The sequence below is a fragment of the Myxine glutinosa genome, chromosome 1 (assembly GCF_964187855.1).
Source record: "Myxine glutinosa chromosome 1, kmMyxGlut1.1, whole genome shotgun sequence".
Taxonomy (NCBI): domain Eukaryota; kingdom Metazoa; phylum Chordata; class Myxini; order Myxiniformes; family Myxinidae; genus Myxine; species Myxine glutinosa.
The window spans coordinates 152,638,783-152,657,957 of NC_136261.1; the positions used below are offsets into that span (position 1 = coordinate 152,638,783).

The 19,175-nt window shown below is 45.4% G+C and overlaps 1 protein-coding gene across 1 annotated transcript in view; it reads left to right on the plus strand.

Annotated features, from left to right (window-relative positions):
• NALCN (sodium leak channel, non-selective) overlaps positions 1 to 19,175 on the plus strand; it is a 259,747-nt gene that overhangs the window by 191,797 nt on the left and 48,775 nt on the right. Inside the window, exons 32-35 of the mRNA XM_078778655.1 lie at positions 9,931 to 10,005; positions 16,735 to 16,854; positions 17,004 to 17,072; positions 17,339 to 17,487. Coding sequence (XP_078634781.1) covers positions 9,931 to 10,005; positions 16,735 to 16,854; positions 17,004 to 17,072; positions 17,339 to 17,487 — 413 coding nt within the window. The remainder of the gene's footprint in view (positions 1 to 9,930; positions 10,006 to 16,734; positions 16,855 to 17,003; positions 17,073 to 17,338; positions 17,488 to 19,175) is intronic.

Here is a 19,175-nt window from a genome sequence, read left to right on the forward strand (position 1 = left end):
ACAAGTACGGGTGGAAATGGTTCATGGCAGCCAGCATAGCCAATAACTCTTTGCGAGTGACGCAATAATTTCTCTCGGGCCTACTTAAGGCCCGACTATAATAACCAATCACTCTCTCCACGCCCTCCTGTGTCTGAGACAAAACTGCGCCCAATCCTTCCTGGCTCGCATCCGTGTCCAGGGTAAATGTCCCGTCACTAGTGGGGTAAGCTAGAAGGGGTGCGGATGTTAGACACCCCTTCAATTTTTGGAAGGCCTCGTGGCACTCCCGTGTCCAATTAAATCGCGTCCCCTTCTCCGTAAGCCGGTGGAGGGGACGGGCCAACTCCGCAAATTTCGCCACAAAGCGCCGGTAGTAGGAGCAGAGTCCCAAAAATCCCCGCACCTCTTTGATGGTACGTGGTGCGGGCCACTCCTCTACCGCTTTAATTTTGTCTGGGTCTGTTTTTACCCCCTCGCGGCCAATCACGTGACCTAGATAGGCCACCTCTCTTGCAAACAAAGTGCACTTACTCGGGTTCAGCTTCAACCCTGCCTGTCTGAGGCACCCGAACACCTGGTCCAAATTAGCTAGTGCCTGGGGGAACGTTTGGGCATGTACCAGGACGTCATCCAGGTACACCAGGCATGATTGCCATGGCATGCCGCCTAGTACATGCTCCATCAATCTCTCAAAGGTGGCGGGGGCGTTACACAAACCAAACGGCATCACAGTAAACTGATACAGTCCCTTACCTGTGGAAAATGCCGTTTTCTCCTTCCCTGCCCTATCCATCTCCACCTGCCAATACCCACTCTTGAGGTCCAAAGTTGTGAACCAATTTGAGCCCGCAACGGCATCGAGGGTGTCATCAATCCTTGGCAGGGGATATGAGTCCTTGAGTGTCACGTTGTTTAGCTGGCGATAGTCCACGCAGAACCGCGTGGTCCCATCCTTCTTTTTGACCAGCACAACAGGTGACATCCAAGGACTTCCCGAGGGCTCGATCACACCTGCGTCGAGCATTTTTGCAACCTGCTCGTCAGCTTCCGCCCTCTTGCTCCAAGGGAGCCGTCGGGCGGCCTGACGAATAGGCCGGGCCTCACCGGTGTGGATCTGATGTTTCACCAGGCCCGTACGTCCAATATCCTCGGTGGACAGGGAGAAGAGGTCCAAATGGGACCCAACCAGTTTGTGTAAGGCCTCCCTCTGGGTACCTCCCAACTCTACGCTACTACGATTTACCATCTCGCAAATAGGATCGGGCCAATTCCTACTTGTTATTGAAGGCTCCCCCCGGGGTCGGCTCGGCTGGACGTTCTCGCCCCTCACTGTCGCGACTTCCTCAACTGGGGTGCAGCCAGCTACCCTCGTGCCCCTTACTATAGTGCGTGGTTCTGTACTCATATTTATTACTCGGACGGCCACTACCGGTCCGTCCGTTTTTACAAGGGTGCGGCCCACGATTAAACCCGGTATGGACTGCGCTGCCACCGGTTCGACCAGGCCGCAGGACTCCTGCCATGTTGGGCGAGCTGCCCATCGGGCCGGCACTATCGCCTCGGCCCTTGGGGGGATGGTCACGGCCTCGGAAGCCTCCAGCTCCGCTCTCTCGGCCGTGCTCACTCCCCCTAACGGCAGCTCTTCTACTCCCACCTGCAGGATCCCCCGGCACAAGTCGATTTTACAACCGCTGGCAGTCAACAGGTCCAACCCTATTAAACATGGGTCGCACACCTCCGCCACCCAAACATCTATCTCCCTCCTTACCGACCCTAACTTGAGGGTCACAGAACCACGCCCTATGATCGGGGCCGTCACCCCGGTAGCAAGCTGCAAACTATAATTTTGCAGGCGCTGGATCTTATCCCAGCCACCTGCGCTCGAATCAAGGACCACAGGGCTGATGATCGTGGCGCTAGCTCCTGTGTCCACTACGGCGTCTACCCCCACGCCGGCAATTTTGCATCTAATTGTCAGGCTACCGGTTCCAATTTGGCCACAATAAATGACCTGTCGCGTCAATGAGGGCTCTCCTCCATCCTCTGCTGCCGAACACCGCCCTACGTGCCCGACACCTTCTAGTTTCCCGGGGTCTGGCGGGGGGGTGTCTGGGGTCGGCTAACCCGCTCCCCCCTGGGCGGAGTTGAGGACCTCAACTGCCGGGGATCATCCCGGCGCGCGTTTCGACAGTGCCGCGCCAGGTGACCCAGGCGGTTGCAGGTATAGCACCTCACCTGGTAAGGTGCTTGCCTCCGGAATTCCAAATTCCCCCCCCTGTAGGTCCGAATTGGATTACCCGCTCGTGGTCCACCGCGGGCCACCTCCGGGGCCGCCTGCCATGGTCCAGGTCCTGCCAGGCGCTGGTCCACCAGCCTCCGGACCATGCCCGCCAGGTCAGGACCCACGTCGGGGGCGGGCCCCCTAAGGGGTCCGCCCTCCATCGGGGGTCCCATCTGGCGGACCGCCATTGCGAGACGCTCGCCCCCCCGGGCCAGGGGCCTCGCTGCTTCCCAACGGGCCGCAGCGTCAGCCGCCTGGCTCAGAGTCTGCGGGCGCCACATGGCGAGCTGTTGCCGGAGCTCAATATCCGGGAGGGCCTGGATAAAATGGTCCAGCGCCAGGCTTTCCCGGGAATCCGCTGCCATGCTAGCATGTGCGATCCCCACTGCGCGGCGAATGTCGTGGGCAAGTTCCCCGATGGCTTCCTGGGGCTTGCGCTTTCGCAGCGCGAGCTGAGCTTTAACAAGCTCGCTCTGCTGTTCTATTCCAAATCGATTAATTAGGGCGTCGCGGAGGGCTGGCAGGGTGAGAGCACCCGCTGGTAATGCCGTCAGCACCTCCGCCGCCGCGCCGCGCAATGCGGCCACCAGGTGTACTCCACCTTCGTCCTCACCCCAACCGTTACCCTTACACACACAGTCGAACTGCGCCAGGTACGCGCGTAGATCACTCTTGCCGTCATACGGCGCGAGTGGGACCTTGTGGGACCACCTCGTATGCGAGTCGTTGCCCGCCGGCCGGACCCCGTGCGTCGCCCCTTGCGGGGTCAGCGCGGGGCCGAACCGGCCGGGCCCCCACAGTACATTACCCCCAAGGGGCTCTCGTGCCTCCCCGGTCCCTCCAACAACTACCCCTGTTGGTGTCGATGCATGGGTCACACCTCCGCAACCCGCTACCCATTCCATACCACCACCACCACAACCTTGCTCACCCACACCTCGCACCTCTCGTTCCATACCCTCCGGACCAGCCATACACCTCACTCTTGGCCTCTCACGAACATCCGGGTCTATCTCGACCCCCAAGCTTATTAAATCACCTGGCGCATCATACGCACGACCATATTGGTCACCACTTACACCGGGTCCTCTTTCTCTTCGCTTCTCCTCCATCACCTGCGAATCCCTCATCCGGTTAATGAGCACATCATCACGATCCGAACACAGACTTTGGACCAATTCTTTTACTTCCTCCTTTATCTCTTTCTTATCCTCTCTCCGTCGCTTCTTAATTTCGCTCACCCCTTCTTCCACTTCTTCTAATTTTTGCTTCATCTCCTTCATCTCTTCGTGCGCCCCTTTAAGTTCTTCCTCTAACTCCACTTTATTTTTTTCTATGTGCTCCCGCACCTCCCGCTCTTTAACCTCCATTACCTCTACCACCTTGTCCATTTTCCTCGTCAGGTCCTCATGTACCGTCTGGCACTCTTTTTTAATTACCCCTACGTCCTTTTTCATCTCTTTCTGTGTCGATTTTAAACCCTCTATTACCGCTGTGTTCTTCTTTACCTGGTCCCCCAACTCCTTTTGTCCCACTGTCAGTTGTTCTACTCCCAGCGTCAACTCCTCTATACCACCTTGCAATTTTACAGTCCCCTTTCTCACCTCTTTCTCCATGCGCTCCTTACAGTGCCTCACCTCCTCGCGCACTCCTCCGACCTCCTCACTCACTCCTCTTCTGATCTCCTCTCCCATCACTTGCATCTCCTGCCCAGATGCCACCCTCATCTGCTCCATTTCCTCCCTGTGAGCATCCAGTTTGGTTTCTACCCCCATTCTGACCCCCTCTATCTGCTGCTCCATTTGTTTAACTTCCCTTTCCGCTTGGTCCCTCATGTCCCTCAATTTGCCTTCCATACTGTTTTCTAACCCCTCTAACCCATTTTTCACTCCCTCTATCTGATTCTCCTGGGCAGCCATTCTATTTTCTACCCCCGTTAACCCATGTTTCACTCCCTCTATCTGATTCTCTTGAGCGGCCATTCTGTTTTCTACCCCCGTTAACCCATTCTTTACTTCTTTTATCCCGTTGTCTAACCCCTCAAAATTATTGTCTAACTTCCCAATTTTCTTGTCTAACTCCTCAAAGTTATTGTCTAACTTCTCAATTTTCTTGTCTAACTCCTCAAAGTTATTGTCTAACTTCTCACCGGTACCCCTCGCTTCGTCCCTCATTACCCCCATTTGGTTTCCCAAGTCATTCCTCAGGTCTTCACTTGTCTGGACCATGAGCGCCTTTATTTGTTCCATAAATAGGCCCCAATCCATCGGCGGCGCTGCTACGGTCGCGGGCGCGGTGACCAGCGAGGCGCCATTTTGTGCGTTTGCTACCCTCGCTGCTTCGCTCTCCTCATGTCCCTCATGTCCCTCAATTTGGTCCTGGACCGACCCTGCTTCACTCTCCCCTACCGGACCCCAGCCGTCTTGATCCGCCATAGCGCGACTTGCAAAATTCGAGTTTCGTAAAACAAAACAAATTTCGGCCGCTCCAAATTTTGACCAATTTTTTTTTTTTTTCCTCTATTCGTTTTTTTTTTTTTTTCTTCAAAATTTGGTCGGGCCTCGAATCTCACTCCCGACACCAATTGTTACAGACACGACTTTGATGTTAAAGTGGGCCGAGCGGAATGGCCGTCGTGTCCGCACAAATTACCCGACTATACTCGACGTTGACGAAGCCGCGCCACGCTGGCTCAATAAGAAAAAGAAGACACCCGGCTGGATTACAATAACACAATACGACACCAATGTTTCGATTCTCAAGTATATTCGTACGGAAAAGGTTAGATTACAGGGGCTAGAGGTATATTACAGGAAGACAGGCACTTAGACACACTCTTATATTAACCCCGGACAGACGACAGACACACGGGACAACGGCTGACTCACACGGGGGTTTGATGGCAAGGAAAGGCAGGTAGCGATGGCTCAAGGTGCACTCTTGGCTCAAGGCAGAATCGACTCGGTCCGGTCCAGAGATGCGGGGAGGTATCGTCGCGCTGGGGGTGGCGGTGGCTTCTCTCTCCAGTCTCCAAGCTGAGGCGCATCTGACGTCACGTCCGGCAAGCGGCTGCGTATATCCGGCGGGGAGTGACACGCCCTCGGCTCGTTAGCTCCGCCTCGTGGAATCGGCACGTTGCTTCTCATTGGGTGCGTGCGGGGGGGGTTACTGGCTCCGCCCCTGACGAGGAGCTGACAGCCAGCCCCTTCGGGGTAACCCCGCGGAGCGCATGGTCTGGAGCTAATCGAGCCGGTGTGAGGACGCATCCTCCCCCGCTCCGCCGCCATCTCCTCTGTTGTTGTTGTAATTGTTGTTGTAGTTGTTATTGTTGTTGTTTGGGGAAGAAGATGGGAGGAGGTATGGGAAGGTCCTAAACTCACTACTGGTGCCATATAATCACATTCTGGTGCAACGAAGAGTCATAATTAATGGAAACGAGGCCTTAACTGACATAGATTAAGAATAACTAGGAAGATGTCCGAAAGTTGTCTACGTGTGGTGCGGTGGACCTGGGCACGACATTTAATGGGGGAATAAGGGGAAGGTCGGCTCTACTGATTGTTATTTACATGCAATGGGACTAGGGAATGGGGGACTGGGGAAAGTTGGGGAGTATTGGAGAAAATAGGGGAATATTTACAAGCGGATATGGAGGCCAAATTCCATATTCGCAACAATATGTATCGGGCTGGCAAGACGGCCTAGAGGTACGCACATTCTCCTTAAAGCTGTCTAGCCTGGGTTAAAATCTCGGCTGAGCTATAAAGGGTCATCCTGGTGTCCCACTGGTATTATGATTAATCAATGGGTCAAATTTGGACGGATGGACGTCAAACTCGGCGTCTGGTCTTCTGGCATCAGTTGGTGGATGTTAAACATCCCACGGTGTCCTTCGTAAAGAATTGTCGAGCTATCACTGGTACCATGACCAAGTTCCAAATTGCTGCCATGACTACGGCTGGGAAGGCAATAGCAAGCCACCCTGGCAGCACCAATGCTCTGCAACAGAGAATCGGAATGGTACATCAGAATCAGACCATGTGTATCAGTCAAATTGTCTCACTCTGTCATTCCTTTCCTTTCCTTTCATGCTTCCCTTCCAAAAAGAATGGGAAGTGAAGAAAAATCTGTTGGAATGGATGATCAAAATGCAATCATCAAAAGCTTTGTTGTTTTTGATCTGTTGTCTCGGTGAATGTTGCCCAATATTGTGCAATAACTTAGGAACAAGTCTATTGATTGTTTTTATTAGGAACAAGTCTATTGATTGTTTTTATTAGGAACAGGTCTATTGATTGTTTTTATTAGGAACAAGTCTATTGATTGTTTTTATTAGGAACAAGTCTATTGATTGTTTTTATTAGGAACAGGTCTATTGATTGTTTTTATTAGGAACAAGTCTATTGATTGTTTTTATTAGGAACAAGTCTATTGATTGTTTTTATTAGGAACAAGTCTATTGATTGTTTTTATTAGGAAAAAGTCGATTGATTGTTTTTATTAGGAACAAGTCTATTGATTGTTTTTATTAGGAAAAAGTCTATTGATTGTTTTTATTAGGAAAAAGTCTATTGATTGTTTTTATTAGGAACAAGTCTATTGATTGTTTTTATTAGGAACAAGTCTATTGATTGTTTTTATTAGGAACAAGTCTATTGATGGTTTTTATAAGGAACAAGTCTATTGATTGTTTTTATAAGGAACAAGTCTATTGATTGTTTTTATTAGGAACAAGTCTATTGATTGTTTTTATTAGGAACAAGTCTATTGATTGTTTTTATTAGGAACAAGTCTATTGATTGTTTTTATTAGGAACAAGTCTATTGATTGTTTTTATTAGGAACAAGTCTATTGATTGTTTTTATGAGGAACAAGTCTATTGATTGTTTTTATTAGGAACAAGTCTATTGATTGTTTTTATTAGGAATAAGTCTATTGATTGTTTTTATTAGGAACAAGTCTATTGATTGTTTTTATTAGGAACAAGTCTATTGATTGTTTTTATTAGGAACAAGTCTATTGATTGTTTTTATTAGGAACAGGTCTATTGATTGTTTTTATTAGGAACAAGTCTATTGATTGTTTTTATTATGAACAAGTCTATTGATTGTTTTTATTAGGAACAAGTCTATTGATTGTTTTTATTTGGAACAAGTCTATTGATTGTTTTTATTAGGAACAAGTCTATTGATTGTTTTTATTAGGAACAAGTCTATTGATTGTTTTTATTAGGAACAAGTCTATTGATTGTTTTTATTAGGAACAAGTCTATTGATTGTTTTTATTAGGAAAAAGTCTATTGATTGTTTTTATTAGGAACAAGTCTATTGATTGTTTTTATTAGGAAAAAGTCTATTGATTGTTTTTATTAGGAACAAGTCTATTGATCGTTTTTATTAGGAACAAGTCTATTGATTGTTTTTATTAGGAACAAGTCTATTGATTGTTTTTATTAGGAACAAGTCTATTGATTGTTTTTATTAGGAACAAGTCTATTGATTGTTTTTATTAGGGACAAGTCTATTGATTGTTTTTATTAGGAACAAGTCTCTTGATTGTTTTTATTAGGAACAAGCCTATTGATTGTTTTTATTAGGAACAAGTCTATTGATTGTTTTTATTAGGAACAAGTCTATTGATTGTTTTTATTAGGAACAAGTCTATTGATTGTTTTTATTAGGAACAGGTCTATTGATTGTTTTTATTAGGAACAAGTCTATTGGTTGTTTTTATGAGGAACAAGTCTATTGATTGTTTTTATTAGGAACAAGTCTATTGATTGTTTTTATTAGTAACAAGTCTATTGATTGTTTTTATTAGGAACAAGTCTATTGATTGTTTTTATTAGGAACAAGTCTATTGATTGTTTTTATTAGGAACAAGTCTATTGATTGTTTTTATTAGGAACAGGTCTATTGATTGTTTTTATTAGGAACAAGTCTATTGATTGTTTTTATTAGGAACAAGTCTATTGATTGTTTTTATTAGGAACAAGTCTATTGATTGTTTTTATTATGAACAAGTCTATTGATTGTTTTTATTAGGAACAAGTCTATTGATTGTTTTTATTAGGAACAAGTCTATTGATTGTTTTTATTAGGAACAAGTCTATTGATTGTTTTTATTAGGAACAAGTCTATTGATTGTTTTTATTAGGAACAAGTCTATTGATTGTTTTTATTAGGAACAAGTCTCTTGATTGTTTTTATTAGGAACAAGCCTATTGATTGTTTTTATTAGGAACAAGCCTATTGATTGTTTTTATTAGGAACAAGTCTATTGATTGTTTTTATTAGGAACAAGTCTATTGATTGTTTTTATTGGGAACAAGTCTATTGATTGTTTTTATTAGGAACAAGTCTCTTGATTGTTTTTATTAGGAACAAGCCTATTGATTGTTTTTATTAGGAACAAGTCTCTTGGTTGTTTTTATTAGGAACAAGCCTATTGATTGTTTTTATTAGGAACAAGTCTCTTGATTGTTTTTATTAGGAACAAGCCTATTGATTGTTTTTATTAGGAACAAGCCTATTGATTGTTTTTATTAGTAACAAGTCTATTGATTGTTTTTATTAGGAACAAGTCTATTGATTGTTTTTATTAGGAACAAGTCTATTGATTGTTTTTATTAGGAACAAGTCTATTGATTGTTTTTATTAGGAACAGGTCTATTGATTGTTTTTATTAGGAACAAGTCTATTGATTGTTTTTATTAGGAACAAGTCTATTGATTGTTTTTATTAGGAACAAGTCTATTGATTGTTTTTATTGGGAACAAGTCTATTGATTGTTTTTATTGGGAACAAGTCTATTGATTGTTTTTATTTCCATTGACACAATAAATATTTCTCTATGCATAATGAAGATAATTGTTGGAGTTTTTATTTTTATTTTAAACCGAATAAGCATGAAAAACAGAAATCAGTGCCCACCTATACCATGAAAATGGTACAAAAGTGGTTGGGGATTGAGTCCACCGGATTGAGTTCAGCAACACGGCGTACCCACCATCTTCCCCACGGGTGATGTGTTGTGGTTGCCTTTGGCTAATACTAGGTCAGCTACCTTTTGATGGAATTTGCTTCATCAAGAGTTCCACTACCACACTCAGGCTACCTGAGTTGTCACGAACCGTTCCAGTCAGATCATGGATGTTCTTTTAGGAGACACCATATCTCCTCACTGGATGGCCGTTACCTCCCAAAGGTAGATTATCCGCCCTTTATCAGGGGTTGTTTTTAATCCCGCAATCCTGTCACAGTCACCATCCCTACTGGCAAGCCAGTGAGGGAAGTCGGTTTAGTCGCCGATAACTCAGCAGGTAGCGCTGGTTTACATGTTACAAGTGTCAGTCCAAAACCTGTATTTTATACAGCTCGCGCTTTAATCTTTCAATATTTTATGACAGATGTTGAAAATATATTCCTCGGAAATTTTTGACATGCTTAGTTTGGAACGACTATATATTTTTTTAAATAGTTTTAAGTAAGCAAAAACAAGTTCGTTTTCCAAATCTTTAACTTTTTGCTATTTCACTTGCTGGTAGGATTGGAATGATTCAAAGTTCATGATTTATTCTATGTGGAGGATTGGAGCATGTTGTAACTTTGACAAGATTTAATGTGTTGTGGATGATGAGTTGTGCTAATGAGTTGTTTCCACTGCAGTGGGTCGTGGATGAACCAACTACTGTACCTTTGGCCACCATCTCAATCATATTCACTTTCATCTTCGCGCTGGAGGTATTTGCTCTTCCTCTTGTACCATAATTTATATTTTACTTTACTCATAGTTGATGGGATTTAGAGAAAGCCAGTAGTGTATCTACACAGGTGTTTTTATTTATTTATTTGACAGCAGAACTTGCAGCTCAGCAGAATTTAGATGACAAAGAGTACAACTTCCCTGAAAATGTCTGCTGCTCTTCTTCTGCTCCAATCGGATCATCTGATCATGTCCTTGTTAAAGTGGACATCTCTCTGACCATTCTCAGGGAGCCTGCTCAGCGTCGACGAGTCTGGCATTTCACTCAGGCCAACTGGCACGGTCTTCAAGCAGCCATCAATCATCTGGACTGGTCTCCCATCTCTACCACCTCTGACATCAACTCATCCTGGGAATTCTTCCAAAGTAAATTGCTCTCTCTCATGCACAGATTTATCCCATCTCGTCTTCAGTTGTCATACCCTTCCTCCCGTCCATGGTACACGGAATCTTGTGGTGAGGCTGTTGCCCAGAAACAACTTGCCTTCGTCTCCTGGAAAGCAAATCCAACGGAAGGAAATCTCATTTCCTTTCACAAAGCCCGAAACAAGTGTGTGTCCACCCTCAGGAGAGCCAGGAAACAATATCTCTCCATTCTCAAGACCGAACTCTCTTATCTGTCTCCCTCTTCCAAATCCTGGTGGCATCTGGTCAAATCCGTTTCTGGTGTTTGTTCCCCCTCCATCCCCTCCCTTACCTCAAACGGCTACACAGCTGACTCCGCACGTGAAAAAGCTGAATGCCTCAACTCTGTGTTTGCCTCTAAATCTTGTGTCCCAAACCCATCCCTCTCTGTACCCACCGTACCCAGTCGTACCCAGCTGCTCCTGGACTCCGTGTCCTTTCCTCCTGACAAGGTGGAAAAGTTTCTGTCAACCCTCGACTCTGATTCTGCAACTGGACCCGACGGCATCAACCCACGGGTCCTAAAATCCTGCTCTGCCGCTCTATCTCACCCTCTCTCTGTTCTCTTCACCCTCTCTTTTGCTCAAGGTCAACTGCCATCTGCTTGGAAATCAGCCAACATCACCGCTTTGCACAAAAAAGGTGCAAAAACAGATCCTAGCAACTGCAGACCAATCAGCCTTCTCCCAATTATCAGCAAAGTCATGGAATCCATCATTGCTTCGGATATGAAATCTTTCCTCTTCTCCAATGGCTTGATCTCTGATCATCAATTTGGTTTCAGACCAGGTCACTCTACTCTGGACATGCTGCTTCTGCTGTCTCAACAATGGATGGAGGTCCTCAATGCCAAACAGGAAATTAGAGCTGTCTCCCTCGACATATCACGTGCCTTCGATAAGGTCTGGCACCCCGCTCTGCTCACCAAACTCTCCTCCTTTGGTATCCATGGAAATCTCCATGCATGGCTGGCGGACTTCCTCTCTAGTCGTCGTCAACGTGTGGCCCTGAATGGGTTTCTCTCATCTCCTCTTCCTGTTCAGGCTGGAGTTCCCCAAGGCAGTGTTCTGGGTCCTGTGCTTTTTCTTGTCTTCATCAATGATCTCTCTGACTCTCTTGAAAATCCTCTCTATCTCTTTGCTGATGACTCCACTCTCTGCCGCTCCATTCCTCTTCCCTCAGATCGGCAGTCTGCAGCCTCCTCACTCTCTGTAGACTTGGACAAAATCACAGACTGGTCAAACAAGTGGAACATGTCTTTCAATCCTGACAAATCTCACACTCTTACTATGTCTCTCCGAAAAGATCGACTGGACAACCCTCCCATCTACTTTCTCAACAATGCTCTCCAAGAAGTTCTGTCGCTCAAGCTTTTGGGTCTCACTATCTGCCATGATCCTTCTTGGGAAAACCACATTTCCAAGCTGGCCTCCAAAGCCAGTCGCCGACTGGGCATCCTCCGTCGTGCGAAGTCCTTCTTCGGCACACCTGAGCTCCTCACCACATACAAGGCTTTCATCCGCAGCTCAATGGAATACTGTTCTCCCCTATGGGCCGGTGCTCCTGCCTCACACCTAGCTCGGCTTCACGCTGTTGAAACCAAAGCTTTCAGAATTATTGGAATCTCCCGCGATGAAGCTATCTCTGAGGGCCTTTCACTCACTCACCGCAGGCAGGTAGGTGGTCTTTCTGTCTTCTACCGACTCCTCTCCGGCCTTGCACCCCCAGCTCTCTCTGTGCTCTGTCCCCCAAATATTCCTATAGGTCGCACAAGATCTGCCAGCAACCCTCTGATGGTTAAACTGCCGAAATCTCGGCTCTCTGCTCACCTTCACTCTTTCATTCCTCTTTTCTCCCGCCTCTGGAACAAACTCCCTCACTCCCTTCAATCCCACTCCTCCCTCCAGGTCTTTAAAACAGCTGTTCACCACCATCTCTTATCTTCCCCCATCCAAAACCTTGATCTTTTCTACCCCCGCTAATTCACCCCAGATCCACCTTGTTTGAAATTCCAACTTCTTTCCTGGAAGTCCTGGCAGTGTCCATATGTGTTATACCTCTCCCATCCCCCCCCCCCCCCCCTTCCCATGCCCCGCCCCAAAGCCCTCGCCCTCTCTCAGATCTCTCGATGTCTCCATGTCCCTGCTCTCCCTGCTCTCAAATGTTGTGTTTGTGTCCTTCCCCCTCTCTCCCCATCTTGTCTACCGCTCCCGATGTTATATGTTTTATGTGTCGGTTTGTCTTTCTGTGTGATTAATGTTCGCTCTTTCACGAGCGTCGATCTTGTATACAAAAAAAAAGAGATGTCTCTTGCAACGCCACCCCCTTGAGAACCCAATGATCGCATGACTTGGTTTGATGGTGAATGATGAAAGCAAATTATTCAACAGATCGTTAATCTTTGGTACAGTTGTACCATTTCTGAAGTGCATTAAACAACAAGAAAGAGCAATCAGAGATCACAGACCCTCACCAGGATGTGTTTTTGGTGGTTTCTCAGGCTTTTGTGTTAAAACAAATATGGCGACTGAACCACGTGACTGATGACGTCATCAATTTTTTTCCTCCACCAATTTATATCTAGATGACACTGAAGATATTTCATCTTGATCGGATGAAGTTTTGTACTTGTTGAATTGTGATATCATAATGGAGCACCTATGACATCATCATTAACATATTTTATTCCACATGGAGAGTTCTTTACAATGAGCCATGTCTCAATTTTTTCTACACAGCGCTTTCGGAGATATAGAGGTGCAAAGTTTTTCGTTTTTTCCAAGATGGTGCGTGATCTATTACGTCATAATTATTTAAAAATTATACAGGAGGGGGTGCACCTATGGTGAAAATTTCCTGTCAATCGGACCAACAGTTGCAGAGAAAATCATATTTGTTCTGCGCGGGCAAACAGACAGACAGACAGACAGACTCAAATGCAATACCCTCTCCTCTGGCTCGGGTAATTAGATGATCAAATGCAGGAAGTTAACTTATTCAGACTGGGAAAACTTGTTTAAAGTAATGTGATTACTTTTTGACATTGCAAGTAATATCATACTTGTAAATGTGATGTTGACTCAAAGTGGCAATCATAGAGATTGTTTTAGCCCATGTGTGTATGTATGTACATAATATACGGCCACATGAAAAAGTAAGTACACCCCATGTAAAGTTTTGACTTTTTCAACATATTTCAACATACAGCTATTTGATCTTCATTTCAACAATATTGATAGATAAAGGTGATATAATATAACAAATATCATGAAACATTTACATTTTGTAGTCCATTGTATGATTTAAATAACCATAAATGCAAATTTCGCATGTGGAAAAAGTAAGTACACCCTTGGCTCTAATAGGTGGTATTGCCCCCTTTGGCAGAAACAACCTCAAGTAGGCGTTTCTTATAACTGTCTACCAGTCTCTGACATCGACTGCGAGAAATTTTTGCCCACTCCTCCATGCAGAATTCTTTCAGCTGTGTGATGTTTGAGGGGTTTCTTGCATGCACAGCTCGTTTCAAATCCCCCCACAACATCTCGATGGGATTTAGATCTGGGCTTTGACTTGGCCATTCCAGAACCCTCCATTTCTTTCTTTTCAGCCATTCTTGGTGGATTTACCGGTATGTTTAGGGTCATTGTCATGTTGCAAGGTCCACCTTCGGTTGAGCTTCAACTTTCCGACAGATATCCTCACATTATCCTCAGGCACCCTCTGGTACAATGAAGAATTCATATTGGATTCTATGATGATGAGCTGCCCAGGCCCTGATGCAGCAAAGCTGCCCCAAACCATAATATTTCCACCACCATGCTTTACAGTGGGTATCAGGTTCTTGTGGTCAAATGCTGTCTTGGGTTTTCGCCAAACATATCTTCTGGTGCTGTGGCCAAATAGCCCTTCTTTTGACTCATCTGTCCAGAGCACATTGTTCCAGAAGTGCTTGTCTTTGCCTAGGTGTTCATTGGCAAACTTTAGTCTTGCCCTGATGTTCTTTCTGGACAGCAAAGGTTTCCTCCTGGCACACCTCCCATGTAGATCAAATTTGTGCAGCCTCTTTCTAATGGTAGACTCGTGCACTTTGACATCAACAGTAGCAAGAGCTACGTGTAGGTCCCATGATGACATTCTGGGGTTCTTAGAGACTTCTTTCAGCATCTTGCGGTCTGCTCTCAGGCTGAACTTGCTGGGGTGGCCTGGCCTGAACAAGTTGGCAGTTGTTTGGAATCTTCTCCACTTGTAGATGATCTTCCAGACAGTCGAATGATTGATTTCAAATTGTTTGGAGATCTTTTTAAATCCCTTCCCAGACTTGTAGGCATCTATAACCTTCTTTCTGAAGGCCTCAGAGCTCTTTTGAACTAGGCATGGTGACGCCGCACACTTCAACAGCAAAGAGCAAACCAAACTAAATGTCTGAGGTTGAAATAAGACAGGTTCCTCCAAGATCCTCTCTAACGATGTTCTAATCATTTGCACCTGAGCTGGTGCACCTGATTCTAATTTTAGGTATTTGAAGTAGTGATAAATGTAGGGGTGTACTTACTTTTTCCACATGCGAAATTTGCATTTATGTTTATTTAAATTATACAATGGACTACAAAATGTAAATGTTTCATGATATTTGTTATATTATATCACCTTTATCTATCAATATTGTTGAAATGAAGATCAAATAGCTGTATGTTGAAATATGTTGAAAAAGTCAAAACTTTACATGGGGTGTACTTACTTTTTCACGTGACTGTGTATATATATATTTTAATGTCGTAAAGAGAAATTTCTCACATTAACACTTCAAGCTTTATCACTTTTTTATGGGGACTGATCAGCTTTTATCAGAATGGGTACCACTCTGCCCTGACAAATCCGTAGGGAAGAATGGGGAAGTTTTGTCCCCCAACTTGCATTGTCCCCGATAGTTGCCCCTCTGGTTGTGCATACTGCAGTTGCATCATCTGCGGACGGTGGCTCAGTCAATGTCATCAGAGATGGTCTTCTGGTCTTCCCCCCCTCACCCCCCACAAGTTTGCCACCACATTTGTACATCCACCCCAGAGGATTGCCAATTCTGTAGCCACTTTATCAGACTGAATAATGTTGGGGCAATGGTGCATCTCTGTCGCAGACTATTTTCCACTTCAATCTCTGGGGTCACATTCCCATAAACATGAACTTCTGTTTTCATTCCATCATGCATAGATTGTATGAGATTCCCAATCACAGGAGGAATATCATACTTTTATAGTGCCCACCAAAGCCCCTGTCGGCTGTCGAGGAACTGAATCGTACGCTTTCCTCAGATCCACAAACAGCATGTAGATTGTAGATCATATTATTATGTTCCCTGGCCTTCTCCACTACCTGTCGTACACAAGATATCATATCGACGCAATCTCTTCCCCTGCGGAACCCACACTGGGAGGTGAAAGAACTTCCTCAACCACCTTTTGTAACCTTTTTTGGATTATCTTGGGAAATAGGTTCCCTGTCACATAAAGTAAACTTCATCCATGCCAGTTATGACACTGCGTGAGATCTCCATTCTTTAGTGTTGGTATTAGTGTTGGAACCCATCTGTGGATCGGTCCCATCGGCCGATGGGTCTGACCCGTTTGGCGACCCATCTGTGGATGCACGAGAAATGACAATGCAGACCCATCGGCCGATGGGACCGATCCACAGATGGGTTCCAACATTAGCACTACATCTCTCCACTCCTTTGGGACTCTTTCATAATTCCACCCTTCCTTAAACAAGTCTAAGACGTAATCTGTCAAGCCTGCACAATACTTCACCATCTCAGGCAGGATGCCGTTTTGACCTCCAGCTCTCTGTCCTCTCAGGGACTTCAATGCTTCTGGAAGTTCCTCTTGAGTGGCTGGTTCACATTTGCCCATCTCTTACTGGGCATGGGCGAGCGAACTGAAGAGCACATTCATATTAGGTGCTCCTGGTGTTCAACACTGCTTTGAAATAGTTGTGCCTTTGCTAATGTCTCATTTGAGCTCGTGCAAGATGGCCATCCTGTTTCCTGGTTGTTGTCGGTTTAACCGGTCGAACACCAGCTCTTCCTCGCTGAATTCTCTTTCAGGTCTTTCCACACTCCTCTTCCCGAGGTGCCTTTTTCTATCTCTCTCTCCATTTCAACTGCGTTTATTTGACACACACACACACACACACACACACACACACACACACACACACACACACACTAGATGTTACTGTTAAATAAATTAGATTTGTGAAGACCAGACATGACAGAACGTGTGTTTACGTGCGTGTGTGTACAGGTCACCATGAAATGCATTGCTATGTCTCCTGGAGGATTTTGGCAAAGCCGGAGGAATCGATATGACCTGCTGGTCACCGGATTGGGTTTAGTCTGGGTCATGACTTATTTTTCACTGCAGGTCTCACTCGCTCATCCATACTCGGTCTCACCTGCCTGTTAGTATGTTCCACCTTGTCTGCTTACTTAACAGCATCAAACCACCCCCCTGTACGAATCTGATCGGGCAACTCATAGCTGTGCCTTACCGTGTGCGTGTTTGTTTTTCAGAATGAGTACAGCTACATGATGGGAGCCTGTATTATTGTGTTTAGATTCTTTTCCATTTGTGGAAAGCATGTAAGTTGCATTCAACAAAAACAAGGTGAAGACTGTTGTTTAGTTACGATACATGTTTATTATTATTACAAGTAATGGCAATTGTTTGTCGTTATTGCTACATTACAATGCCAGAGTTTTACAGAGCCAGATTGTCCCTTCTGTCTACCCCACCCCATTCCCAATTATAAATGATAGTTTATTGTTATCATTTCATGTATTTGAGAGATGAGAATCCTCTGTTTTTGTAAGTTGATCCTAAGTCCTCTCCAATGGGTATGTGTCAGGCCACACTGAAGATGTTGCTGCTAACGGTGGTGGTGAGTATGTACAAGAGCTTCTTCATCATCGCTGGGATGTTCCTGTTGCTGCTTTGTTACGCCTTTGCAGGCGTCGTACTATTTGGTACCGTCAAGTATGGCGAAAATATTAACAGGTGTGTAGACACATTGCATTCGTGTACATAGTAATATATTGCACGTGTAGAGAAGTCTCGTACGATGTATTCATCAAAAGTTCTCAAAAGCATTCATGTTTAGTTTTTATCTGAGGTTTGGTGTGTTCGTTTAAATAAAACATAGGGGCAAAACCCCTGGCGCTCACCTGGTCGAATAAACAGTATACTACACTGACTAAAGGTATTTTAAACCAATTGCAATGGTTGCTAGAAAACAGCGCAGCATGTGGAATCATGCAACCATAATCATAAGACTTCTTTTTTTTTTTTTGTATACAAGATCGAGGCTCGTGAAAGAGCTCACATTAATTACACAAAAAGTCAAACCGACACATAAAACACAAAATAAGAGGAGCGGTAGACAAGATGGGGAGAGAGGGGGAAGGAGACAAACACAACATTTGAAAGCAAGGACATCGAGAGAACTGTGGGAGCGAGAGGACTTGGGGGGAGGTGGGAGAGGTATAAAACAAATGGACACTGCAAGGACTTCCAGGAAAGAAGTTGGAATTTCAAAAAAGTGTATCTGGGGTGAATTAGCGGGGGTAGAAAATATCAAGGTTTTGGATGGGAGAAGATATGAGATGGTGGTGAACAGCTGTTTTAAAGACCTGGAGGGAGGAGTGGGATTGAAGGGAGTGAGGGAGTTTGTTCCAGAGGCGGGAGATAAGAAAAGGGGAATGAAAGAGTGAAGGTGAGCAGAGAGCCTATTTTTTGGCAATTTAACCATAAGAGGGTTGCTGGCAAATCTTGTGCAACCTGTAGGAATATTAGGGGGACAGAGCACAGAGAGAGCTGGGGGAGCAAGGCCGGAGAGGAGTCGGTAGAAGACAGAAAGACCAGCAACCTGCCTGCGGTGAGTGAGTGAAAGGCCCTCTGAGTTAGTTTCATCGCAGGAGATTTCAATGATTCTGAAAGCTTTGGTTTCAACAGCGTGAAGCCGAGCTAGGTGTGAGGCAGGAGCACCGGCCCAGAGGGGGGAACAGTATTCCATTGAGCTGCGGATGAAAGCCTTGTATGTGGTGAGGAGCTCAGGTGTGCCAAGGAAGGACTTCATACGACGGAGGATGCCCAGTCGGCGACTGGCTTTGGAGGCCAGCTTGGAAATGTGGTTTTCCCAAGAAAGATCATGGCAGATAGTGAGACCCAAAAGCTTGAGCGACAGAACTTCTTGGAGAGGATTGTTGAGAAAGTAGATGGGAGGGTTGTCCAGTCGGTCCTTTCGGAGAGACATTGTAAGAGTGTGAGTCTCTTTTCGGAGAGACATAGTAAGAGTGTGAGATTTGTCAGGATTGAAAGACATCTTCCACTTGTTTGACCAGTCAGTGATTTTGTCCAGGTCTGCAGAGAGTGAGGAGGCTACAGACTGCCGATCTGAGGGATGAGGAATGGAGCGGCAGAGAGTGGAATCATCAGCAAAGAGATAGATAGGATTTTCCAGAGAGTCGGAGAGATCATTGATGAAGATCAGAAAAAGCACAGTGCCCAGAATACTACCTTGGGGAACTCCAGCCAGAACAGGAAGCGGAGATGAGAGAAATCCATTCAGGACGAGACTACGACCAGAGATGAATTCCGCAAGCCATGTGTGGAGATTTCCATGGATACCATAGGAGGAGAGTTTGGTGAGCAGAGCGGAGTGCCAGACCATATCGAAGGCACGTGAT